The 26,200-nt window shown below is 46.3% G+C and overlaps 10 protein-coding genes across 10 annotated transcripts; 3 read left to right on the forward strand and 7 right to left on the reverse strand.

Moving 5' to 3' along the window:
* Positions 1-562: 562 nt before the first annotated feature.
* On the reverse strand, positions 563-991 carry PAAG_03702 (stress responsive A/B barrel domain-containing protein; the record flags this gene model as incomplete). The annotated part of the gene is made up of 2 exons (XM_002794063.2): positions 563-763; positions 887-991. The coding sequence occupies 2 exons, from the start codon at positions 989-991 to the stop codon at positions 563-565; spliced, it is 306 nt and encodes a 101-aa protein (XP_002794109.1).
* Positions 992-3,351: 2,360 nt separating this feature from the next.
* On the reverse strand, positions 3,352-4,731 carry PAAG_03704 (hypothetical protein; the record flags this gene model as incomplete). The annotated part of the gene is made up of 3 exons (XM_002794065.2): positions 3,352-4,329; positions 4,407-4,460; positions 4,543-4,731. The coding sequence occupies 3 exons, from the start codon at positions 4,729-4,731 to the stop codon at positions 3,352-3,354; spliced, it is 1,221 nt and encodes a 406-aa protein (XP_002794111.2).
* Positions 4,732-5,201: 470 nt separating this feature from the next.
* Positions 5,202-7,599, reverse strand: PAAG_03705 (acetylglutamate synthase; the record flags this gene model as incomplete). Its single annotated transcript, XM_015845039.1, has 3 exons — positions 5,202-7,172; positions 7,257-7,445; positions 7,543-7,599. The coding sequence occupies 3 exons, from the start codon at positions 7,597-7,599 to the stop codon at positions 5,202-5,204; spliced, it is 2,217 nt and encodes a 738-aa protein (XP_015702128.1).
* Positions 7,600-8,471: 872 nt separating this feature from the next.
* Positions 8,472-9,680, reverse strand: PAAG_11733 (hypothetical protein; the record flags this gene model as incomplete). The annotated part of the gene is made up of 4 exons (XM_015847326.1): positions 8,472-8,539; positions 8,699-8,851; positions 9,030-9,221; positions 9,593-9,680. 4 exons carry the CDS (start codon positions 9,678-9,680, stop codon positions 8,472-8,474), a joined length of 501 nt encoding a protein of 166 aa, XP_015703017.1.
* An 878-nt stretch (positions 9,681-10,558) lies between these two features.
* PAAG_03706 (nucleoporin Nup157/170) lies at positions 10,559-14,945 on the reverse strand (the record flags this gene model as incomplete). Its single annotated transcript, XM_015845040.1, has 5 exons — positions 10,559-11,167; positions 11,238-11,867; positions 11,924-12,012; positions 12,068-14,533; positions 14,654-14,945. 5 exons carry the CDS (start codon positions 14,943-14,945, stop codon positions 10,559-10,561), a joined length of 4,086 nt encoding a protein of 1,361 aa, XP_015702129.1.
* A 485-nt stretch (positions 14,946-15,430) lies between these two features.
* On the forward strand, positions 15,431-16,079 carry PAAG_03707 (hypothetical protein; the record flags this gene model as incomplete). The annotated part of the gene is made up of 2 exons (XM_002794068.2): positions 15,431-15,573; positions 15,674-16,079. The coding sequence occupies 2 exons, from the start codon at positions 15,431-15,433 to the stop codon at positions 16,077-16,079; spliced, it is 549 nt and encodes a 182-aa protein (XP_002794114.2).
* Positions 16,080-16,757: 678 nt separating this feature from the next.
* On the reverse strand, positions 16,758-17,893 carry PAAG_03708 (ROT1 protein; the record flags this gene model as incomplete). Its single annotated transcript, XM_002794069.1, has 4 exons — positions 16,758-17,120; positions 17,205-17,383; positions 17,476-17,590; positions 17,759-17,893. The coding sequence occupies 4 exons, from the start codon at positions 17,891-17,893 to the stop codon at positions 16,758-16,760; spliced, it is 792 nt and encodes a 263-aa protein (XP_002794115.1).
* A 999-nt stretch (positions 17,894-18,892) lies between these two features.
* Positions 18,893-19,852, forward strand: PAAG_03709 (5-formyltetrahydrofolate cyclo-ligase; the record flags this gene model as incomplete). The annotated part of the gene is made up of 3 exons (XM_002794070.1): positions 18,893-18,983; positions 19,062-19,610; positions 19,719-19,852. The coding sequence occupies 3 exons, from the start codon at positions 18,893-18,895 to the stop codon at positions 19,850-19,852; spliced, it is 774 nt and encodes a 257-aa protein (XP_002794116.1).
* Positions 19,853-20,034: 182 nt separating this feature from the next.
* Positions 20,035-20,543, reverse strand: PAAG_03710 (hypothetical protein; the record flags this gene model as incomplete). The annotated part of the gene is made up of 3 exons (XM_002794071.2): positions 20,035-20,087; positions 20,156-20,246; positions 20,403-20,543. The coding sequence occupies 3 exons, from the start codon at positions 20,541-20,543 to the stop codon at positions 20,035-20,037; spliced, it is 285 nt and encodes a 94-aa protein (XP_002794117.2).
* A 482-nt stretch (positions 20,544-21,025) lies between these two features.
* PAAG_03711 (karyopherin) lies at positions 21,026-24,588 on the forward strand (the record flags this gene model as incomplete). Its single annotated transcript, XM_015845041.1, has 8 exons — positions 21,026-21,157; positions 21,251-21,343; positions 21,436-21,708; positions 21,844-21,934; positions 22,012-23,292; positions 23,362-23,787; positions 23,861-24,391; positions 24,500-24,588. 8 exons carry the CDS (start codon positions 21,026-21,028, stop codon positions 24,586-24,588), a joined length of 2,916 nt encoding a protein of 971 aa, XP_015702130.1.
* Between the last annotated feature and the right edge of the window lie 1,612 nt (positions 24,589-26,200).

Raw genomic sequence — 26,200 nt, forward strand, 5'->3', positions numbered from 1 at the left:
CCTCCCTTAACAGTCCAGTAGTGTTGAAATTTTTAGAATTCGTTTTCCGACATAACAATTTCTGCCTACAAACTTTTTTTTAAGGTTTAAGGATCATACTGGCATCTTTCTTCCTCTCATGCACTCCCTCCATATTTTGATTTAAGTGGACCCATGTCATAATTACACGCCGCTGTGGACCGATTTCTCTAGCTATTTAGGAACCTGCCGGGCAACTCATCCATGAAAATGCTCCCATTCAGATATGTCTAGCGAGGGACACTGATTACTATCAGCGGAACAATCCACTCTTCTCTAACACCTAGCCTTCGACTCTATCATTCTGCACATATTTACAAGTACAGAATTCCATGTGCTAATACTGGGGGTCGTATTTCTAACACACATCTCTCTCTTTGAGACCTCAGGAAGTCTGACAACAGGAAAACAAAAAGAAAATAAAAGAAATGCAAAAATCCAACAAGGAAACTTCACTATGCATCCCAACGGCCCAATCCCCAGCCCTCATGAAATGTCAGAGTTCGACGCTCAATCCTCATGAAGAACAGCCCCAACCCCTGGCTCAAAAATATACCATCAATACCCCCTGTTGCAAGGTTCTCGCCAGCCCCTTCAATGCCGCATGTGCTGCGCACCTCTCATCGTAATAGCGCATATCTTCGAGACTTGCGAAGGTTGATACGGCAGCGACGGTATAGCCCTGTCGTCGTTGGTCGTCGATTGTCGGACCTGCTCGGACGGAGAGGATGTATGGGTTGCCGTCCTACATAGAAGGAGTTAAGATAAGGTTGGTGAGTGAAATAGGATCCTGGTTGTAGGGAAGGTCTATATAGAGCGAGTGATGGTGTGTAATGATACGGGATGTATGGGCCTATATATATGGTACCTTGAGCGCATCCTTCTGTATTGTTTGGTATTTTTCTAGTAGTTGCTGTTGATGAGTTGGATCTGGGATCTTGAAGAGGGTTAAACGGGTGATCTGCGACGGCATGGTTGATGAGATAAAGATGTGAATGCTTCCAATGTTGGCAGTTGATTTATTCCTATCTCGTCCTTATGGTTTCAAAGCATAGGAGATGTAGATAGGTAAATGATAAAAAAAGGAGATCCTTATCCTTAATATTCCTTCCTTGTCACAGGTTACTTCTATTGTAGACACAAGATATGGGGCAGCTCTCTTATATATATATCAGCCCGCTATCCAGTTTTTTAAAGCCCCCCTCACTCTCTAGCCTCGGACGGAAAGAAGCCAAATAACTCTTAGAAATGCTCAGCCATTCCCCAGAAATGTCAATGGAGATATGGATCTGGATTCGTCCGTGGAGACTCAAGATATAGCTCATTGCTCTAAGGGCGGAATTTCCGCGCTCTTCGTTACTTGTTTCACACTAACCAGCTAATCCCGTGGATTTCACTGTTAGTCGTTCACCCCACAATCTCCCAGTTGAGAGAAAATTACCAGATTCAACATGCCAAAATTAATGTCGTCAATGTGTATTTGCTAGAAGGTTGTTGGATATAAGGTTGAGATCCTGATTCATCTTGTTTCAATGGGTTAATGCTCGGTGCTCCTATCCTCCAGGTCCCATTAAGTTTCTCATACTAACCCTTCCGCACATTTAACTAAGGAGTTACGTTAGCCAGCTTATGTAATCATATCTTCCAGGCTGCAACGTTAAACTAACTATTAGTTAACAACGGCGTAACTAGTTAGCTGACAAGCCTGAGAGCTCCAGCCTTCAGCTTCAACATCCACTTCATTCAGCGCAAAGGACGGTTTAACACAGCAACCGTTCTACATACCATCAAAATTATACTCTCTACCTGCAAAACTCCGGAACCCCATCTCGCGTCCCCTGCCGCCGCTGCAGTCGTTTCAAGACCAACTACCTATCTCATTCTCGCCCGAAATCCACGACCTGTTCACACCTCAAAAATATCGGGCAGTACTGACAGCCGCAAATACGCCGCAGTTGGTGCCTCCTTTTATTTCGAAGTTGAATAGATATTTCCTGCGCACATATATCTATATTATCTCACATCAATCATGGCAAACGGGTATGGCATTGCCTCTCATGGAAAATTTAACCACCAGTCCGGCCACACGCTGACCAAAACTCCGCCGCCTGCCTGTGCTCTCGTCGAGCAACCACACGGCACTAGGAATGGAATTATATTATAGATGGAGTATAATAATCGGCCTCGTCTTTGTTGTTCTGGCAAATCTGCTTGCTTGGGTATTTAGTCCGAAGGGAGAGGATAGAACGTTAGTGCCTCTATCTCCCTTTATTAGCCCCTGCTATCTCCCTGTTCGATTTAAACCCTTTGAAATGCAAGCCTATTGCATATCTGGTTCTGTTTTGGCTGTTTTTGGAGAATTGGGTGAAGTCCGCGTGTCTTGTTCGCATTATACGAAGAGTAGGCTGTACAGCTCAAGAGGATGATCATATGGAAAGAGGGGAATATCGGTTTCTCAAACTCTCGAACCAGGATGGAAGTGTGGTCAAAAAAATATTAAGAAATCCTGGTTCCCGAGTAAGATGGTTGAGGTCTTGGAAACCGATATGGCCCCTTCGCTCCGTTGTCGTTGGAAAACCGCAGATCCCACACTCTCACTCACCTTTACCCTTCCGCACACTATCACACCAGCAAAGGAAAAAGCTGACACCTATTACAGGGTATGGCGCAGCTCTTTAATACTCGCATTCACATCCTGCTATCTAATGTGGGGTATGTATATACATACATTTTAATCTTATTTCCATTCGTCCAATTCCTTTACCTCGTGCAGAAACATAATCTAACTACAATTCCGCTGTGTAGCAGTAACATTCCTCGCACAATTACATCCATTAATTGCGCCAAAGAGAAGTGATATCCGCCCTGGTATGGTACCGCATTAAATGGGGAAGGGGGTGAAGGAGAGCGCAGGTTTTGAGGCGGACCGACCGCCCTTTTCTATATCGAAATTATCCCTCTTTATCTTCACATCTTTCCAGCTGGTTATGGGGGCATTTTTTTGTGTATGCTTCTCAGCATATATTGTACTTTATTTTTCGGAGGTTTTCTTTTTTGCACTGTGCTAAGAATGTGAGAGATATACCCTAATAATTTAGAAAATTACCCAATACATAAAATGGGATCGGAAACGCTGCCTGTCAGACAGCAATACAATACTGTTGCATAAATAAACATATGATCCCTCTCTGTATTGACTCCAGAGTAAAGTCAAAACCAAAGTCCCAAAGCCCAAATCACCCAAGCGCTAATTCCGATATACATTATTAAATTAAGTGTTTTCCTGGCCTCCTTTACACCTCATAAGCATATCGTCAAAGTCAAGTTATTTGTTCACAATCCCACCACCCCCAACAGTGTCTTTTCAACAACCCATCTCGCGAACTGGCCACCCAGCGCCAGCATCGCTGCCCGTATATACCCGCAATCAAGCAGTATGAAAAGCGCTTCTGTATTATTCAGCAGAACGAGATGGGTATTCGTAATCGAGAGGACAAGGGAGAGGAGCGGGTCTAGGATTGAGGAGGAGAGGGATGATGAGGATATACTTGATGCGTGCGATGGGGATGGAGAAGGAGTTAGTTGCTGCTGCTGTTGTTGCGTCGAGATGCTAGACATAGTGGAAGGGGAGGCGTAGCTCATGACTGTAGAAACCAGGGAACTGGAAATGATTCCTGTGGCTGACCCCGACGCTGCGGTGGTTGTGTTGTTGGCGTCCGGTGTTTCTGGGCTCCAGATCACGAGGAAGATTGGGAAGAGTTTGGTGCAGCTGCTGACGAGGAGCGCGGTGCTTATGGAGTTCGGGCTGGCGGGGAAAGGGGGAGGCATGGGATTGATCTGGAGGAGTGATGTGGACGATCTTCGGACAAGCGGTGGGTGTGCAGGAAGATTATTTGCGGAGGGGTTTTGATTGGGTTCGCTGGAAGTGGGCTGAGGCTGCTGTTGTCCTCCATTGCCTGGTGCCGTGCTGGTGGTGACCGCAGGTGTCTGATTATGGGGCTGTGAAGGGGAATTGTTGAGATGGGGATGGAGAGTTGTAGGGCTGGGTGGGAATAGCTCTGCCCGGCTGGAGTCGTTCCGGGTATTGGTGGGTAATGTAGGCCGCGGGACCAAGAAAGAAGCAAGGAGACGGACTGTAATGTGGTGCGCCAGCGTTGCGAGGGTGTTCAGCGTGAGGAAGAAGAGGTATTGGACTATAATCGGAGATGTTGAGAGTGTGGATGCGGAGAGCGAGGAACTTTTCTCGACCCGTGCCCATGAGAGATAGACGTCAAAGAGTAAGATTAATGTTCCGAGGCGTATAATCGAGCGCTTGAGAGACACATTATTATCCATTCAACAACTACAAGAGTGCCAAACGGGATATGGAGTGTAGGTTGTATACATACATCGAACTTATCGTCGGACCTCCCAAGTCGATTGAACAAGAGGTGCCGATACACCTAGAGCAGAAAGGCTTAAAGTTAGCCAATACCGCAATAGCAGACAACAATTCCGAGCTGGAGAGTATTGCTCACCACTTACCTGCGGCTTTATTAAGACCAGATCGATGAACAACACCACGAAATCATGCTCCACATACTTGTCCGCGAACCGTTTGCAGCGCGGACATTGTGTCAACCGAACTCCCTTGCCTAGTGAGCGGTCATCGGCTTTGCTGTAGGAGGTGTAGAGATGGGAGACGGGATAGCAGCATTCGATACATATTGGCATTGTGGATATTCATGTTGCACATTCGGCAGGGAGGGATTGGGCCTATTCATGTTCCATTTTGGAGTGTTTCTTGTTGTTTGTCTGTTGGTCTCTTATGATGACGTTCAAAGGATTAGTTATGAACTACTTGGTCCGTGCACAAGCCGCAGCTCTTTCAACACGGAGAAAGGGGCAAATTTGGCAGTGGAAATTTTCTCTATCTTCACCAATTACTTTGAACATGGAATTCGGAGGATGGGAATGGCCAGACACAATATACACTGGATTTAAGTTTGGAAGACTATTTATTATCACGGCTATGTTCTTCGTATACACCTATATCCTCTCTCAAGGCTGCGAAGACATGGTAATTATATTTATTACCTGTAACGAAAGCTGTTATAACTAACCAAGCACTACCCCTCCCCACGTTGCAAATTCTCCAGAAATGTCATCATTAAGGCGCATCCATATCAACAGATATATAATGCTCAATCAGCAACATGTTTATTATCCGCCCAACTAGGCTCAATATGCCGACAAACCGCTTCATAATCCCAAAAAACCCTATCGTTTTCTGGTACCCCATCAGTCGTCCAGAACATCGTCCAGTTCGTCCCAGGGAGCTTCCACGTCCCCCTTGCCCGCTCAAAATACCACTTATTCACCGGGTTATCACGACGGCTCCGCCAGGCGACACCCTTGCGTAAACATGTTCGAACCATAGCGTTAAACACGATATCCGCCACGCCGCCCGCCCCCTGGCTACGTTTAAGAACAGCAAATTTATCTAGATACGGAACCATTCGCGATCGGCTTGCTTCGCTTCCGTCATTGGGCACGCCAGGTGGTAGTTCCCAGGTTAAGATGGCTCCGCCTTCATACTCGCCTGCAATGATGAGTCCGGCTAGATGATCATTCACGCGGTTGAGGTAATGTTGCACGTCTAATTTCCTGTTAAACGAGTCTTCGATTAATTGGACGAGTCGAGGTAGGTCGACGCATGGATCATTAAGCGTCATCCGGGATTCTCCATTTTTGAGAGGCTCCCAGATTTGGATACGCGGGTCAGGAAATAGGGTTAGCGGCATGCCCTTTTTGAAAAATGTTGAGTGCATCACTGGGGTTGAATTGTAGGATGAAGAGCCGTTGTTTGCACCCAACCTTCCCGCTGGGAGTGAAGCGGAATGGCTGGGCTTATCAGTAAGTAGATTATGAATCAGGGGATTCCGCTGTCGTCGGGTGCCAACAGAGGATAGCTCTGATGGGTCTCGAGGTGGGCTTGCGGAGTTCGCTGCATCTTGGGGCGTTGTGATGATGCCAGATGAGGACGGTGGTAGGTAGGTTAGGGTGCCATGTAGAAGCTTCAAATTGTCGAGATGCCTCAGAAGATTTGAGGATTGGGAGGTATTTCGATTCGACGCAAGACCTAGCTCATTGGGTAACGACACAGCTTCTTTTTCTACAAACGTTGAAAAGGGATTGGATATCGCCAACGATGATACTGATTGTCGCTCCTCCACACGCTTATCATTCGTGTCTTCGTTTGTGGCCATCCCTAACTTTAACTCTTCGCTAATCTCTTCATATTCCTGCTCCAAATTCACGAAAACGTGCGCTTTCGTGCGCCGTTTGAGTGACGGTATACCACCTGCCGGATCCAACACAATAAGCCTGTCAACAGAGACTTCCTTTTGGAGCTCTGAAACCTTCCGCGCCAGCTCATGGGGGTTATCGGTTGGGCCAGGTTTGACACTCAATCCCGTAAATTCCTTAGTTAATGCCAATACAACATCATCCGCTGGAACAGCAACTCCTGTAAGGGTATCCTCTGTGTAGCCAATAGGCGGAATAACAACAATTCTTCCACGCCGTAATGGAGAAAGAAGTAGATCCCTTGACAGCACAGAAACAGCATTCTCATTAGAAGGATCCAAGCGTATAACATCATCCAGTCGTTGGGAGTCTAAACCATTATCACTTGCATCAATTGCAGCTGACACACGGTCTGCCTGTTCAATTGCACGTTTTCTCCATGAGGGATCATTTTCGGGCAGTGAGGGATCAACCACGACACAACAACCCATCCCAAGCATGGCGAGCTGTGACAGTGTTCTTCCAACCCCTTTGAGCGTGTTGTCCTCCAGCAGCTGAGGTTCCCGAATCTTGACTAGAGCAATGTGTAGTGGCTCTGGATACATTCCTAGTAGTGGTGATATCTGGGGCGTAGAGTCCTGTCTCAACACCGGAAGATTATCCGTAGCTCTCGCTACACCAGACACCGCATCTCCCAGATTTAATCCTGACCCGACGATATTTGTGTCTACCCCGCCCAAGACATTGGTATTAGCGACCTGCTGCTTCGGCTTTCCGGGAGCTGGCATCTGATATTTGAAGCGTGAAAGATACGACTGAGCTTCTCTTTTCGTCGACGCAGAGCTTAGCAGGCTGAAGAAAAAGTCCTAACATCAGAAAAATAACAGTTAATCCCTCACAGTCTACGAATAGATGCTCAATCTCTCAAGGGCAAAGCGATTGATGATAACCTTATCCGCCAACTTCTCCCTAGCCCTGTGACCCAGCTGTTTCTGATAATCATTCTGCTCTGGAGGCGTTGCACCATCCTGCCGCCTAACAGAGGATGTGGACACAAGGCGTCCTTCCGGAGCTAGGAAGCAACTGGTTTTTATGGGAGGGCATCTGGAGGTGCATGGAGGGACAATGATTCGTTCATACTGGAGACCAAGAAGATGGGGAAGAAAAAGAAGCGATGTTAGCAAACATAATCTCCTGCCATGTGAGCACGGGGAAGACCAAACCTTGGAAACGCACCTTATGAAGGAATAGGCGTGGCCCCGAGGGCCAGCCCAACACCGCTCTTCGGCTCATCGTGCATGATTTTCGGACAACGTTGAGGTGTGGTTAGAAGGTATGTGGAGAGGAGAACTCCGCAGTGGTTTATTGAGGGAACAGCTGAGCGGTTTAACTACAACTCGCCCAGGTCATCGGTCGAGGAAGAGCAATGCGTACGGGGTCATTGTCGCCGTGAAACCCGGGGACATAACAATAGAACCGTGGTGGGGTGGCCTCCATGTGAGTCAGTGATGCAGAGTTTGGGGTTTGAAAGCTGGCTGGCTTGTCTTGCTGCTTGTTCGGGTAGAGTAGGCTTTATTTCCACGATGCCAGGGGTTTTGCCACCGCCAATTTGGGGCAGGCGGTGTGACGCCCGGCCGAACTACGGCGATCAGATAAGGTTGCAGGCACGCACCTTATTTGCCGGAAGATATTCTAGCTCCGACGCTAGGCTAGGGCTGAGCCCTAATCAATCAATCACTCCTGGGAACGAACCTTGGCAGGTGCCGGGTTGGTTCAATGTTCCTGCAACTCTGCGAGGGAGCTCAGCTGCGTTCAATAGCTGCTAGATAGGCTATAGCGACAGTCTTCCCTGCGCAGCTTCTAGGGCGTTACAGGCTGTGAGGGTTTTATATCTTTAACGCCCATCCTGTATACGGGAGTATATATATCTTTCTATCTACCTATCTCTTATCTATCTATCACCCAGTCCGTCGACATGTCCGGAACAAATTCCCTCAGTGATGATTCCACCCTATTCCTAATGACGAAATGTGAAAATATTACTTAAAATATCCACCGACAATAATGACACCATGTATCACATAACACTCTACCTCTGTAGGTAAAGCTTCCTATGCCCGTTAACCCAATCGGCTCCCGGGTTCCATCTGCCCTCTCTCCCCAATCTAATCCCTCTTCGACTTGGTCACTCGCTCTTTCAATCGATAGAACATATCGATGCCCATTAGCGCAGCTGTCATTCAGCAATCGCAGAATTAGATATTTATAGTTAGCGTGATTTGTGCAACATGTCTTCGCGGCATTATACAATCTATCCAACAGCAAACCATTTATTTGCACTACACCAACAAGAAAGGTAGAAAATTCAAAAGCAAGTAAAGCTAGCACATACCAAATACAGCATAAGGCGCGTACATATACGTAATCGTCGTCTTCTGCTCGGTCGTGCGATCGGTCCAGCTCCACACGTCGACCAGGCAAGTAAGAGTTGTGATGAATGTCTGTACCGCAAAGGCGAGCAAGTGGACGGGGACCATGGGAGCATCTGTATATGGTTTTTTGTCGGTTAGCTGCCCATGCTTATCGCAGCCAAGGGTTCAAAAGTCCCTCTTTAATGCCACCACTTAGGAAATAAAGAAAACGGGAGATGTTTCATCTAGATTCCCGTTTTAAAATGATGCGAACCATATACAAGGGCGAGGAGATGAAATATGCACCCATACCTCTAAGTATGGCACCGACTGCCCAAATGCTCAGTGGCAAGTGATATACGGCTTCCATGAAAACATAAGCCTTCCCCCACGCGGCCGGTTCCGAGAAGAACTTATCCTGGTACTTCTCGATATAGTCGCTGCGGACCTTGTCGACAAAAGCCGGCCTGATGGAGGGCGGGTAGAGAGGGGTGATGTCCACCACTAAATTTTTGCAAGAGGAATTGGGTTAGTTGGTATGACTTTTTGTTATATATTTGTGCTCAGGGCGCTATTTTTCTGTTTCTTAGCAAATGAAAACTGTTTCGCGCAGAATGGCCCTTTACCTTCCTACGCGCAGCAGCCCTGCAAAAATATCTGCCTCGGAAGAGAACATGTCCAATATGGGCTTTGAACTCCTGGAACCGGCAGCTACCAAAGCAGAGTGTGAAAACATGTCTAAATCTGAGCACATTGATAATGGCTCTACCCCTGCAACACTGAGTGTACAATCTCAAGCTGACCACGAGCATACGGCCCAGAATTCGCTGAGTCAATATGAAATAAACGGCCCCCCGTAAACACAAAACACATACATAATATAATCACAACATGAAGCACGAAGAACGAAAGATAGAAGAGATCGACTTTGCGTTCTGATATTGACTTGTGAGTTGTTGTCATCTTGATTGTTTTGCTATATTCCGTCCGTTAAAAGGCGGGTTGAGAACGGTGAGCTTTGGACTTCAAGGAAAATGAAAATATGAAGCTAAACTGGTATAGTAACGTGGCTATCAAGAAACACGGGGAAGAAACATCGGTAGGTGGGTAAGAATTGAGCAAGTAAAAATGGAATCGAAACAAGCTGGGGGAGAATATGAAGAGAGCGCACCCCATCAGTCTGCGATGCTGTCGATGAGCGGGGAATCTCTGCAGGCTCCATTATTTCACGTGCACAGACTTCTGGGGAAGGCTGTTAAGTTATCCATGACGAAGGGTAATAATTACGAATTAATCAAATGTTGATACACAAAGTGTACGACACACTCTTCTGCTACCGCGACATTTAACAAATATTTAATCGATTAAATTCATCTATTTGTCTCTTTGATCTTCTTTTTCCCCCGATCTCTATCATCGCCATATTTGCTCCGAACTTTATCCATGAAAAAACTAAGCAGGGGGGGGAAACAAGGGAACGGGAATACGCCACAAAACGAGGCTAAATAACGTGTGGGATAAGAAGGGCATGAAAATAAAATAAAACAGGGAGAAGGAAAAGAAGAAGAAAACGCTACTGACATGAAGAAATAGAACAAAAAAACCAAAAAAGCTATGCGGTTTACATGTTTAGATTGCGAATGATGAAAAGGGTTAAAACGGGGATGTCGACTTTTTGAATAATATCACAACAACCAGTGACAACATTACAACGAAAAAAAGGCAGTTATAGTTAGGTGCAATGATGCAAAGGATTATATAAGCCCACTTTCGTGGCTATGGCCTCTTTCATCTTCCTTCCGGTATGTACCGCCTGTAGTCACTGCCAACAATCATGCAGATTATAACAGAGACCGCTGAATCTTGGCCTGCAGATCCCGACATTCCTCAGCTGAAGTATCATCCAACCCACTCTGTTGCAAGAGTAGCAACATCTCCGAAACCCGGTGTGCGCAGACATCGCTGCCAAACGCCCCCGATCCAACTCGAAGTGAATCTTGGAACCAGCGGGAGATCAAGTACAAGAGATCCCGTGCGATGTATCGTCTATTCTTGCCGTGGAACGGAACTTCGTTGGTATAGAACAGCGATTCAAGAACGGTGTATATCTGTTCGTGTGAAACTTGGAGATCGAGGAATAGGTCGACGACCCACGTGTCTGGGCCGACACCTAGCTGCTGTTCCAGGACATATCGGTCGAGCATGGGTAATAGCATCGAGACGGGGAAAGTAGTGTCTGACATCCTGATACGGCCGGAGAGGTTTCTTATTTTTTCGATCACGGCTTCATATGGGAGAGGTGTGCCTCGTGCCGAAGCCTCTTCGTGGACTTCTTGGATTAGGTTCTGCCAGCATACTTTGATATCAGCTGCGTTGCGGTAGTTGGCGAGGTGCATGATATGAAGGCAGATGTCGTAATAGCCACCTGGATCAGCATATAGGTTAAAGAGCTAAAGAGCGGATAATGTTAGTTCACAGTTGTGATTATTTAAGGGAGGTGTTTGTGTTTTCCTAAGTTACCTTATTGAGTTCCATGATCTCTCCGTCAACCTCTTGAAGGACCTCAGATTTGCGCTCTGGAGCGATTCTGGCATCTTCTTTGAGGCGCTGCAAAAGATCATCCTGTACATTAGCCACATCCATCAATGTCGACACTTCCTGAAGGAGTCTTTGCCTCGACGCTCGCGAAATATTAGGTGTAAAGACAGATGCATTTGCCCTGGCTTGGCTGAGATATTCAATCCGTCGGTTCAGGGGAAGCAAGAATGAGCTCTGAGCAAGTTGCAGCTGGACAGATGCAGCCTCGTAAAACCGACTGGATTGTGCGTAATATCTCCAGAGCAAATCTGCGTGTGCGAGGTCTTCGGTGGACTTTCTTTGAAGATAAGTGACGACGAAAGGAGTCTGGACTTGCAGGAGACGTTCACTCCAACCATGCATCAAATACCAGTCATACAGGCTGGTAAGAAACACCTCATCATCGCAGTTTGAGATCACATCATAAGCTTCATTCTTTCTTCGGGCAACAGGAGTAAACTGTCCATCAACAAAACCTGGATCTTGACTCGAAAGGTCGTCAACTGCGAGAATAACCCTATAGATCAAGTCATAACACTGTTTTCGAATCTCGAAGCTAGCTTGCCGAGAATCCTATATCACATCAGCGTTAGATACAATGAAGGTACAAGTGATTGTGTGGGGAATACCTCTGGTGGTCGACCGTCCATGATCCACGAAAGGGCACGATTTGCCTTGTCGGAATGAGCCGCAACACCTAAGCACAGCTGAATTGCCCCTAAAATGAAGATTAGATATTGGCCATTTAACAGAAGGTTGGGAAACAAACATACCAGCAAAAAATTGACTCTGGATATATTGCTCCACGGCGGACTGAAGATAGTCCATTGGCAGGTATTCATCCACTTGTCGAAAAAGGACTAAACTCTCATTGAGCAAATTCCGGCCCAACTCAGAGTTTGCGCCTGCCTCCGACGCTCTCTTCAGCAGTTCTTGAGCCTTGAAGATCACGACATCTTCCGCACTACAGAACGTGCCGCACCTTCGTCGCAGAGCCTCCGCAACAGTCTCCACGTTCGATCCCTTGGCGATATTCCGATTCACTATAGCTTTAACAAGTTCTTTCGCAACATCATGACCTTTGCTGCTACTGAACAGCTCTTCGAATGTGAGGGTTAAAAATCGCTGCTTCGATTCCTCCGGTAATAGGGCGAGAATTTCATCAACTCGTTCATCAAACAGCACGAGAACGAAAGAAATTCCTTCGGTTGTGTCGGAAACGAGCTGAACCATTGAATGTAGCGCACGATGTTCTCCCTGTAAGGCAATCTCGTCCTGTTTTGTGATGGCCCGTGAGAGCGCCTCCGGCCCACTCAATCCCTCGATAAACGATTTGTTCGCGCGGAAGAAATCCTGAAGAGCAGATAAATCTCGCTGAATCGAATGTAGTTTTGAAATCTTGACAGATGGTGAAATAGTAACTCCTCCAGAGGGGGTCCTGTTTTGCTTGGCAATTACTGTTTTCCAAATCGACCTTAAGAGGCGTGAGGTGTAGAGAGCAATACCGGCGTGGCGAGGGGAGGGGATCACAGCGTCAATGGCAGGGGTGGTGGTATCGGCAACAGCGTTCTCATTGAACGTAGGCTTCCCACCAAACTCAATAAATACCTTTCGCGCAAACTCAAGAACATCGGGGTCATTTATCTTCGAAAGACGAGAGTCGGCAGACAGCTCAACTCCCTGACCACAGGCGACCGCCAGAGCCGTCGCCAGTGTCTCGCTGCGGCCATACAATCGTATCAGGGTTTTAACTTGGGTTTCCAAACCTTCTTCACCTCCAGCGTTCCGTATAAGGGAGGCGAAAATATCCACCAGTCGCCGTCTGCGAATAACGTGAATGCCAGTATTAGTTAAAATCGCAATTTCCGCAGCAGGCTTGTCAAACTGAACTGCAAGCTCGTTTCCGGAGCTTTCTGCTGATTGGGTAGTGGATACTGGTGTACATAATCCAATGTCTTCTGCTCGACTACCAAGAGTTAGCCAGATGGCAGTTTCGCCAGGTTTAATAGGGAGTGCGCTGTCCTGGGGACGAGCAAGGCGACCAGAGTCTGGAGTCGATATGAAAAGAGTATCCGTTCGATGCATGGGGTCCTTTGATGTAAAGCAGAAGAAGTAGCCAGGAGGGAATCGCTTGGCTGATCTGGTAGGATCGAGTGAGTGGATGGCGAGTTTTGCACCAAATGAAGCCTGATACGGCGACCCAGCGACAGGAGGTGGCCCTTGAGGAATTTGACTTGGGGGTATATCAGACGGGGGTGTCTTCACATGGTGTGCTTGCATACTGGTCGGCGCATTAGTCGCGGTTGGCGTTGCGGACCAACTATATGTCCCAGTAGCGCTAAGATAGATTCTGTATCCAGTAGCAGTTGTTGCCACAAGATGGTATCTAGACGCCTCTGCGGCTGGAATAGGACTGATAGAAACTATCTTAACCCGAGGATTGAGCGTTTCGTTGGTGCTGATTATGTGGCCAAGGTTCGAGTATATATCGATAGCATGTTTTGTAATGGTAAGGTTAACCGTTCCATCAGGCTTCAAGTGAAATACGCGGATGCATGAGTTCGAAGAGAGTGTGTATAGGAGGTTTCGGCTATCATCGACAACCATCTGCTCAACGTGTTCCGTTGGCTTATGGCCTAGAATAATTGCCGGTGTAAAAACAGCAAAGCTCTTACTTGTGTGGTTCACTTTCCCACATCGGCCTTGGAACCATCGCTCTTCCTGTTGATAGGTGAGTTCATAGACCTCATTGTCAGCAGACCCAGCAAAAAATATCCTCCCGGTCGAGTCTGAGGAGGCAATCACATTGATATCCATGCCTTTAATCGATGTCGCCATCCCAGTTTGATAGAGTGTCACCAGCTTTGCTCCAGAGGTAGAAGTATCGCAACCCAAACCCAATATCAAGACCTCAGCCGTCGTTGAGATAATGAGGATGTGCGAGATTGACGGAAGGAATACGCCAGCTCTGGGTCGCGCAAGCTTGACAGTGTTTATACTATTTGGTTGGCTCTCAAATCCCACCAGCTGCGGATTTGGATGCGTGTAATCCCAGAGATACAATGCATTATCGATAGCAACCCAGGCGTGATTCAACTCCGCAAAAAGGCCCATACTCGTCGATACCTGTGCTCGATTGTACTGGTCGAATATTTGGTCCGGAATATTATACATCTTCACTTTTTGAAACGGCGCCCAGGACGCTGACGTTGGGATATCATAATCGGAAGAAAATCCCTCTGTCACCCTCTCATGTTAGTCTTTCCGTATTTTTATTTTATTTTCTTTTTATTTTCTTTTCTTTTGCTATTTCCGGCAGCACAAGTCACTGCCAACGCTGGGGCTTCCTTAATACATACGGGATAAATAACTGTCCAAATCTGGGTATCGTGCTTCTTGCGCCAAAGCCTCATCTACCGTCCGCGCAGCTCGCTGCCGTGGGTTCAAGGTCTCCACTCTGTTCTTAATCTTCGTCGCTGGTAGCCTTGGACGAAGGGGTTGGGGGAACGGTTCCGCCGCAGTCGCAGATTGGTCGCGGCCACCAGACAGGTTAGATGACTGGAAGAGAGGCCCATTGTATGCTGACGGAGCGGGAGTCTGGAAGTAGGCACCTGGAAGAGGTTTTTGAGGAGTAAGGGGTGGGAAGGACATCGTTTTACAAGGTCCGCTGGCGCATGAAGCTGGGAAAGCTCGCCTGCACCGGGAACAAGTCGCGCGCCAAAGGTTTAGCTAACTACCACGGCGGATAGGATAGGGTAAGAAAAGTAAAAGGATGAATGAAGGCAGATTAAGAGTGTCTCATCTAAGACATAACATAAGAACAGATGTCTAGTCGGGGGCCAGTTTCGTGGAGAGGGTTGGGACAAAGCAATCCTCCATCGTAGTCTACGATGGGTGGTGTATCTTCATCCATTCAAAACACAGAAAGCACGAAAAGCAGGAGAGGACGCACGGACCAGCAAACAACTACCCCCGAACAATTATTTAACTTCGCTTCACACTTCAACTATTATTTATCTACTCAAGCAACACTTTTGGCTTTTAAATAATTCAGTCCATTGCACAGCAGAAACAGGAGCATTCTTCTTGTTGTCAAGGCCATTTTGAATAGCCAATCCTTTCGCTACCAATTCACAATGTTCCGCTCACCCAGCATCCGCCCGCAACTCTGGCTGCGAGGTAGCATCCGACACAACTCTACAGCTCCTGTAACACCCCCTTTGCTGCTGAAAATAAAATCAGACCTCAAGGATGCCATGAGAGCAAAGGATACCTCAAGGTTCGTGCCTTAAAACAACCGTCGCTCCTTCATTCATGGATATAATGTGTCTTTCGATGCCTTCCAGCTAACAGTTATTCATTTCCACACATAAAAAAAGGCTCAACGTCCTCCGCGCACTAATATCAGAAACAACCAACGCCTCAAAAACATCATCCCCCATAAAAACTGACTTGCAACTTCTAATCCTAATGCGCAAGCGCGCCGCCGCCCTCAAGGATGCGAAAAGCGAATACAACCAGGCAGGCCGGGGCGACCTAATCGACAATGCAGACAAAGAAATCCAAGTTCTGGACGGCTATGCGAGCCAGGTAGAAACTACAAGTGCTGAGGAGATCCAATCCGCCGTCTCGAAGGCCATTGCAGAGCTGCAGAGCACCGGGAAACAGGTTGTGGTGGGATCTGTTATCAAGGCACTTGTCGGGCGAGGGGGTTCGCTGGAGGGGAAACCAGTTGAAACGGCGCAGATCATAGGGATCGCGAACCAATTAATACCCAAAAAATAGAATTTGGGGATGTATCTTTTTGTGTTCCTGGGATATATTGTGCACTATATTAATGATAGGTACGCGCAAATTTTGGGGCGTTCTCCACTCCGGATTACGTATGGCCTGGCTATTTGGATCTAGCGGTGTGGGTGTTACGATATCCACGGCTCATTCCGTTCCGCAGGTTGCACAGGTGAAACGAGAAGGGAGAATAATAAGGGGAAGCGCTTTCTCTCAGAAATGTTGACATGTTCCCCCGTGGGGTCATTCGGTTTAGGACCAAGCCACTGTATTATTATTTGGTACAATGATATAGAAATGGTAGATCATTGACGCTTCGAGAATCATTAAACGAGGAAAATAGACGACGCAAATCAATATATGCAATATGAAGTGTCATTAAAGCTCTCTAAAAAATAAAATGAAATGAAATGAAATGAATGAAACAAGGCCGTTCCAGACCAGCAAACTCTCGAGCAGTGCACCCAGCTAACCGTATCGTAGATTTTTAAAACAATGATATCCTATCAACCACCGCCTCCCCCTTTTCCCTTGGCCATCAAAACGCCAATCTATCCCAAGACAAAATCCTTGAGAAACTATTAATAAATGAAAAACAAAACCCTCGTATCAAGGGCCACCTTTAAACAAACCTAAGAAGCACATAAACTATGACAATAATATTGCGAATCCCTTTCACTTATATATCAAAACCAGCCCACCAACAGCTGTCATGAACACACCCACCCACCAAAGAGTATCCATCCCCGACTGGTTGTTGTCCCCTTCCGTGTCGACAGATGCATTTTTGTTTAACAACGATTCAAAGTCCACTCCTAAGCCCGCGCCCTCTTGTTCTCTCCTTTCAAGAACTGAACCATCTCTTTTTCCTTTTCCTTTTCCTTTACTAGAAGATGTATCTATTGGATTCAGGGTCTCTGTCGGGAGCATTTGCGGCTGTCTCGAGGCGAGGTACATGGGATGCACAGGTGTGCCGTCGAATTGGTAGAGGTTGAGACGTTCGACGCCGCTGTAGGGGTCTTTTAGAACTTCGTATCTCTGCCGTGTATGTAAATCCTGTGTTAACTATATGCAAATATAATATATTTTCGTTTTGATGGTTTTTGATGTTGATTCCCCTACCTCGAACAGTTCCTCCTGGATATATCGAGAGTAATATGCATTTGGGCCTGCACAACGGTTAGAGACTAATTGTCGACCATCGGAGCCGAACGGTGTGAGGATCAGTGATCCGTTGGCTGCAATTTCGTATTTTCCGTGTTGGAACTGCATCATTCCCCTTGCGCAATTGGGTTGGGTAGCTAAGATGCGATGTGTCAACGGATTTTTGTATAGTTATTTAATATCCAACATTGATGATAAATGATCCGGGCGAGTGGGGGTGTTTACTGACGATTAGCCATTGCCCTGTAGTGTGCCTCTTCGTAGAATCCATCGATGGTGAACGAATATGAGATGCCTGTATGCGATGGTTCATTGAATCTATCTTTTACCGGATCATAGAATCCCTTTTAACAACGAACAGCGCAAAATGGTCAGTATGTGAGTGCTGTACAAAGCCGGGCTTTTGCTTTATGGTTTCGTTCCTTTTATTCAAGGAATGAAGAGAGAGGAAGGGGGAAAAGCCACAAAGCCCCGGATTGCGATTTCGAAGGCGACAGACAGATAGGACATACTGAACCTGTCAAGACTTTCCCGGACTTTGTCGTCCAAGTGCCTACGAGCCGTGGATCATACGGACGTTGCGCGGCCACGCCATCAGATAAACAAGCCAAGGAGAGTAAAAAGAGTGAGAATTCAGCTAACAACATGGTTTACGCGGTTATCCTTTAGCCTGTAACATGGGGTAAAAGAAAGCAGAACGAGGAATAAACAAAAGGGAAGAACACAAGCGACTCGAAAGAAGACGTGAGAGTAGTTGTGGCGCTGGGATGATATGACTTGCAGTAGGTAGAATTGTTGGACGTTTTTTTGTTTGGTGTCTGGCAGTGGGTTGAACTTGACACCGCAGCGGGTTCTAATTTAAGATTATCCGTAGGAAACAGGGGTTCACATATGCGAATGTTGTACCCACAAAGAAGTTAAGTCATAACCTATGTGAAAATAAGCAGACAGTGACATTATTGTTGGATTTTACCACAAGAAATACACCCGATCAATCGCAGTGGCCTGGCTGTTTGTTGCAACTGCAAATTCGGGACTGTGAACACATGTGTATTCTCCATGGCCACAATGAGCAGCAGCAATGAGCAGCATATTCATCGATGAATTAATGCTTGCTGCATGACTGGATGATAGTGGGACCTATTATTTACCAGTGTTTTGGTATATGGGGCAACTGTACAGTGAGTTGCCCCTGGTAGAATCTTTAAATGTATCGAATTATATCTTTCAAGAAATATAATGCGGAGAAAAAGCCGAGGACAAGTTGCGACCACTTTTCCACAACTTGCCGTCACCACAAGTAAGCGCGTAACTACTTGGGAGCGGCTAATTTGTCCCACTAAAGTCACCTTTCTTTAGGCGATTCTCGCGAACGATTTAAGCAGCGCGGCTAGGCACTTGTTTAACAGGAGAATTAATCGCGGAGAATCATCTTCGAATCTTCGATCAACAGTAATTGGGACCAGCAAGCAAGAGCTAACTAGATGTCCATAGCTGTTGATTGACTCATCTTCGGAACCTTCTGTCAGTAAGAGGCATCTACAGATATCTTCACCCGACGTCTTCCTCCTAATCCCCTTGCCTATAACTAAAACGCTGCTCTCATTGTGGATGCAGATATTGCAAAAATTATATACAAACCCATCATGGCCACTCTCCAAAGAGCCAAGAAGGAATTACGGAGCAGACTACGGAAGATACTCTCAGAAGTATCTAAAGAATGCATAACTGCCCAATGTTAGAGCCAACCTCCTCCATCTGACTTCATTAACCGTATACTGATATATAAATTCATTCCCTTTCTCTGGGAACAAGCCTCCGTCACGACAAGAAATCTGCTGTCACTGCCCGAGTATCACGCTGCAAAAAGTCTCAGCATCTACCTCTCAATGCCATCGGGAGAAATATCAACAACAGCTATCGTCCGCGATGCATTCAGTAGAGGCAAACAGGTATATGTGCCATATCTTTATCAATCGGATCCAAACACAGCTGCGACGCGGGACCGCGCATCGGTTATGGAAATGCTGGCGTTGCGCTCACTTGAAGACTACGAATCATTACAACCGGACAAATGGGGTATCCCATCACTAGATGCGAGTACGATTGCCAATAGAAAGAATTGTCTTGGTGGGTATGGCATTCCGACAACGACAACAAGTCAATCAAGTAGTACATCGACGGACGCAGAAGCAGAAGGTACGGGATTGGACTTGATTGTCATGCCGGGAATAGCTTTTGACGAACAGCTGAGAAGATTGGGGCACGGGAAAGGGTACTATGATCATTTCATCAATCGGTTGATGAAGAAAGGGGAGGTTAATGTAAACGAAGGCAAAACAAGCACGCGAAGGCCATATCTCGGTAAGGAACCAATCCCAATATGCTGTAAAATCAAGACAAATATGTCCACCATATCACTCCCAAGGTGGCCCCTGCTAATTAAATGGTCTTCATCTATTCTCATCTCAGTCGCCTTGGCTCTAGGAGAGCAGCTTCTTCCCCCAGATGAGAAGATACCGGTCGCGGAGCATGACTGTCCCGTGGATGCCCTTGTCGTCGGAAATGGGCGAATTCTCACCAGCAGCAAGAAAGAAACAACGTAGCTTTCCCCGTTGTTCAAAACGCTCCATCAACCACACCTTTTAATTTTCATTTTCTCTCCTTAATTTGTTAACCATATTTCTTCTTTTTTTTTTTGTTTTGTATAACTATAGCAAGTAGCATTCAATTCCCAACTCCTGTTTGCACCCAAAGCCACCGTATTCCTATCTCACCAGCTTTGCGATCATTGAAGGGCCTGAATTAACGAAACATTATCTCCTTTAAGCAAAATTTGACCTGCAGCTGTGTGTTAGAGATCGAGGAAGATAGAGATAGATTAAGAATCTGAGTGATTGAGCCCGTACCAAGTTGTCTCTTTTTCTCCTCCTCTGTTTTTGTCGCAAGTCGAACTTCAACAGCGTCATCAACGACTAGATTCATAAATTCATCAAATCCCTTATAAACAACCGAGCCATGGTTAGCGCAATTACGTTTCAATACAGAACTAGAAACTGGGGTAATAATAATTTTTTTTTTTAAAGAAAAAAAAAAAAAAAAAAAGGCGCAATCATGTGCGGACGGAGGGGTCCGGTCTCTGAGCTGAGGACGAACCCGAATTTTCCCTTCTATCCGGATAGCCAGCTGTTCGTAGAGCCATATTGAGACAACAGATCTCTGCTGTAGGAGCTTGAAGATGAAATGAATTGGAGCCAGGAGTGTCTTGCGACCTCCTCCACCGCCTCTACCTGTCATTGCGCGTGTGGAATCGGGTATATGTGGATGGACAACGGGTATCTGAACTTGCGAGAGTTGATCCGGTCGGAGAGGGAGTGGAATACCGTGCAGGTGAATACGTAGCTCGAGTTACGAAACGTTGGGTGGTTGGGTAGTTGTTGTAAATAATCAGAAGTAGAGTTGCCATGCGGCTAAAATCAGAATTCTGCCAGACCCAAAAAGCGGCCAAGCCCAAACCCTCTTTTCTGCCGCCCCCAGCCAAAAAGAACAACGACCTCCACCTCCACCGCATCATTCCATTTCTTCTCATTAGAGCCACACGCCACTGCTCATACAAAAGCCGCCTGCTCCCTTTAATTATCTTTGAGTTTCCCCCTTTTGATTCATGAGTTTTCTTTGTCACTATCCAATCTCTCAGCTTGGCTGAACTGCTCTATCCGTTTTACATTGGTCCGGTAGCATCCCTCCGTCACCCGACACATCAACTCCTACATCTCACTATGGCTTCCAAAGGGAACGGAGCGGGGCAGGCTTTTGCGCCCGTCCTGGCAGCTCTCGCGACAATGCAAGGGAATGCTGCTCGGTCAGAAAAGACACATGCTCATGAGTTCCTCGAAAAGTTTCAGAAATCAGTGAGAGATATCTTCGTTTCCCCGATTTACCTGTTCTTCGGTTAAGCGACAACCCGGCCATCTAACTGCGTCGCGATATCTATGTATCTATAGGTCGATGCGTGGACGACAACGCATGCCTTACTACAATCCACAGAGATACCCGTCGAAGCAAAGCTATTCGCAGCTACAACACTGAAAGGAAAAGTATGGTTATGAATCGTTTATTTTTCACATCGCAATACACCTTCGTTCGTTGAAGAACCCCCACCAACTAACCCGTACTTCTACAAAACCAGATTACTTATGATCTAGATCAAATACCTGCAGAGTCCCTATCAGCTTTGAGGGACTCCATCCTCTCCCTCCTAAATATTTATAGCTCGGGACCAAAACCGATACAGACTCAACTGTGCGTTTGTTTAGCCAGTCTGGCTATCCAAATGACAGCATGGAAGGATGTACTTGCTACCGTTGGCTCAGCTCTGGGAAGTGAGTCGGGAAACTGTGTCTTAGAATTTCTCAAAATACTCCCCGAGGAGGTTACAGAAGGGCGCAAAATCAACATGACTGTATGTGCGGCCGAGTCACCATCTATGTCCAACCCATCATCCAAATCCGCTCTTGTTTGCGCAAAAGAGTTCAGCTGCGACATCATTCCTTTGCGACCAGAAGTCTAGAATCTAATCCATCATCATAACACTTAGGAAGAGGAACTTTCCACAAGGACAGCAGAACTATTGGAGAACAACGCAGATCATGTCTTACGTCTCCTGGTGCAATATGCGCAGTCTTCTGGTATGGGACCCTTCCCCCACAAGTCGATACGTTTTCCTCCCTTGGCTAGTTCTGACTGGACATATAATGAGAAACAGAGTCTGCCGCAACAAACCCTCAACTTCTGGAATGCATTACCTCGTGGATGCGTGAAATACCATCTGCGCAAATAGTCAACTCGTCCCTTTTGGACATAATTATCAAGGCCCTCTCTAATGACCGTAGTTTTGAAGCTGCTGTGGATACCATCTGTACAATATACAGGGACACGCTTGAGGTTGATGACGCAATGTCTATCATCCAAACGCTGTATCCAAGGATAATTGCCCTGAGACCCAAAATCAGGGAGGCTGCAGAGACAGGGGATTATGAAATGCTCAGAGGATTAACCAGGCTTTTTGCTGAAGCTGGCGAGGCATGGGTAGTGCTGATTGCCCGTTTGCCCACTCAGTTTAGAAGTTTAGTCGAAGCAGTCTTGGAATGCTGCATCGTTGACAAGGAGCGGGATGTGATCTCCATTACCTTCGTCTTTTGGTATGAGCTTAAGCAGTACCTGACCATAGAACGATACCTGCCAGCTAGAACGGAGCTTGCCGACTTATTCTCGAAGTTGGTGGATATTATGATCAAACATCTGGAATACCCTTCGCCTGATAATGAGCATAGCGATCTATTCGATGGAGATCGCGAACAGGAGGAAATATTCCGCGAGTTCCGCCACTCTATGGGCGATGTGCTTAAAGACTGCTGCGCGGTTATTGGTGTCACCGAATGTCTTGGGAAATCATATAGTCTGATTCAGAACTGGGTCGCTAAATACGCGTCGCAAGCAACACATGCCCATGTCCCACATTGGCAAGAGTTGGAAGCGCCGCTCTTCAGTATGAGAGCGATGGGGAGAATGGTCGAGCCTGAAGAAAGCTCCGTTTTGCCACAAATAATTCCCCTCATTGTTCAGATACCCGATCAAGAAAAAGTGCGATTTCAGGCCATCATGGCTCTCGGTCGATATACGGAATGGACCGCCCAACACCCTGAAACTCTCGAAGCCCAATTGAATTATGTGATATCCGGTTTCCAGCACAAGTCGCAGGAGGTCGTCCAGGCGTCTGCTCTCGCATTCAAATTTCTTGGTACCGATTGTCAAAAGCTTCTTGGTGGTCATATCCCCCAGCTTCATTCTTTTTACGAATTGGTCATCGACAACCTAAAGCCGTCTAGTCAGGAAGAAGTTACGGAGGGAGTGGCTGCGGTAGTTGCTGTTCAGCCAGTCGAGAAAATATACGAAACCCTAAAGTTATTCTGTGATCCTATCATGAATAGAATCATGAATCTCGCAAACAATGCTAAGGATGATGCAGGCCAGAAGGCGGTTGCCGGTCAGTACACGACGAGCGATGAGTTAGTGATGAAACTATGCTAACCAAAACCAATACACTTTTCTACAGATCATCTCCAATTAATTACTATCTTCATTCAAGTCGTCTCACCGTATGTTGGCCCCGGTACCCAAAATCCCGGCGTCAGATACTGCGAGGAGATCCTTCCCGTTCTAAATACAATCGTGCTGAATTTCACGAAATCCATCCCCATTCTTGAGAGGGTATGCCGGTGCTGGCGCCATATGATTATCTCCTACCGAAACGCCATGACTCCTCTCTTACCAAGTTTAGCGCAAAGCATATCTGCAGGATTTGAGGCATCCAAAGAAGGCTGCTTCCTGTGGGCCACAGATGCAGTCATTCGAGAATTCTCTGATGGAGCTGAGTATGTTGATCAAGCGACAAGTGATGCCGTATATCAATTCTTTGAGCAACAAGTTGTACTCTTTCTCAGAATTCTCAATGACCTGCCACCCCACCATCTCCCCGATAGTAAGATAGCTCCTAACCACCATAATCCCTCTCCCGTCTGTATATCAAATTTCTTACCATGTTCCAAAAACAGTGATCGAAGATGTTTTCCGCCTCCTAACCGACGCAGTACGCTACTATCCCAAAAAATCCCTAACCTCCCCATTAGCCGCACCAATTTTCTCCGCCTCCCTAAGCGCCCTTACACTTCAGCAAGTCGACCCTCTAACCGCAGTCCTCCATTACTGCCGCGATGTGCTCAGCTTTGGCTCCGACAAACCATCCATATCTGAATTCACAGACCCTAATGGTGAACCATACACTAACACCCCGGAAATTCGTTCCGCTGTGAAGCAGTTAATAACTTCACAAGGCGCGGTGCTCGTCCAGAGAGTGTTGACGGGGATGATGTTCAGTTTCCCTGACGACTGCTTCCCAGATGCCTCTGGGGTTCTGATGGCACTGTTTGAACTGATGCCGCAGGAGACGGCAAGCTGGGTAGAAGCGACTGTGCACATGCTGCCTGCTGGAACTGTTAAACCCGGCGAAAGTGATCGGCTTATGAAAACATTATCTGAAAAGATTCAGCAGGGTGATGTTCGGAGGACAAGAGTTGTTTTGCAAGGTTCGTAAATATTATTTCCCCCCTATAATTTTATCTATCTAAACTTCGGATTGAATTTATCCTCTGGTAACTAATATATATTTTCTATTTACTCTTTTCGCATTTTAGATTTCACAAACTCTTATCGACGGAGAAATGTAGCCCCCAGAGAGGGCCTGGGGAGGCTGGAAGCGGCCCGATTCAAGTTCAATGGCTAGTTTTTGTTATTATTTTTTCTTGTATGACTTTTCCCCATCTTTAACGACAGGTACGAACAAAGAGGCAAAACAATACTTTTTAGGCCCGATAATCCAACAAAAAAATTTTAAAAAAAAAAATTTAAAAAAATAACGATGAGATTTTTGCTTCATACTATGCATACCATATCGCTATCATAACCAGTCCCTCCCTCTTTTCATTTTATATATATTTTCTTTTACTTTTTGGGCATATGTTGTTTACACGGCGTTTTTTATGTGCATGTTTTTACTTTTATCTTTTCTATTTGGTGGCATTTTAGTAGACGAATGGACAAAGAAGGGTGAATTAGATACGCGGCCTGGGTTTTGCATGACGCTTGAGGAAGCTGGCTTGAGATGAAAAAGTTGGAAGAGTGTGTACAGGGGGCTAAAACAAATAACACGGATGTTGTTACGGTTTTAAAGGATGGGATGGGATGGGATGGGATTTGACTCAGCTGAGCTGGAACTGAGAAATGGGACAAAAAGTTAACGGTTAACTAGAATATTGCTGGGACATCGCCCTCATGAATGGGTGAATAATCAGGCATGAATGATTTGAGATAATTTTACACTTACCATTTATAGTAGTTATATTTTTTTTTTTTTTTCGTGATTCATTCTTTAGTGGTCTTCTCGAGATTTGCATGGCAGAATTAAAAGATCAGAAAAGAATACAGGGATAAGTCCTTCATTGGGCCTCCTCTCCTTTGATGCTATATACCCTCCCATCTCTCCGCCATGAGTTCCAGGATACAGTCTCAAAAGCACACATCACCGTCTGTGTATGGCTGTAACGTATGCGTATCATGCCCAACAATGCAACTTCGACTTCTTCTTCTCCATCCCTCCACTCTCCAAGTGGGCACTCCCCGACCGACATCTATCGGGCTTTCATCACCATGCAAGTGTCATGTCAACACTCCCGGCTACCCCTGCCAAAACCTGTTAAGGCATGCCAATTCCCAGAAAAGCCCGGTATCGGCACATAAACCCGCCCTGCCCAATGGCGATAGCAACCGTTTATTTATCTCTTTTTTTTCCTGCGTGTCAGGGGTCAAAACGACGCGCGCATGATCGGTTTCTCTTTTGAGAATAAAAATACTACTGCCTCTGACGAACATGACCATGTTCAGTCACAGGTTCGGGACACGAAATGGTAATCATGGATAGATCCGTCCATCCTACTTATCATTGTTTTTTTTTTTTTTTTTTTTTTTTTTTTTTTTTTTTTTGCGAAGAATGTGCACACAGCCAATCATATAGGCTGTAGCAGGGGGAGACTGATGGTTATTCTCATGGGGTTTCCTGTTCGCCAAATTAGCTTAACTTCCATGGAGACAACCGTACCTGGATGTGTTGTTGTGGAACGATTTATGCAGGAGGGAAGATGCTGGATAACGTTATGAAACGTACCTTCAAGTTGCGAGGATGAAAATGAGATTCCGATGTGTGGGGGGTGCTATGGGGCTGGATATATGCAACATCCTGTTCTCCAGTCCCGCATAACCTTCAACTCTTCTAGGGGAGGAGGTGTTGTGATGACGAGTGTCAGCCACGTACCAAAAGCGGGAACAAACGATTCTGCGCT

This window comes from Paracoccidioides lutzii (assembly GCF_000150705.2).
Source record: "Paracoccidioides lutzii Pb01 unplaced genomic scaffold supercont2.9, whole genome shotgun sequence".
Taxonomy (NCBI): Eukaryota; Fungi; Ascomycota; class Eurotiomycetes; order Onygenales; family Ajellomycetaceae; genus Paracoccidioides; species Paracoccidioides lutzii.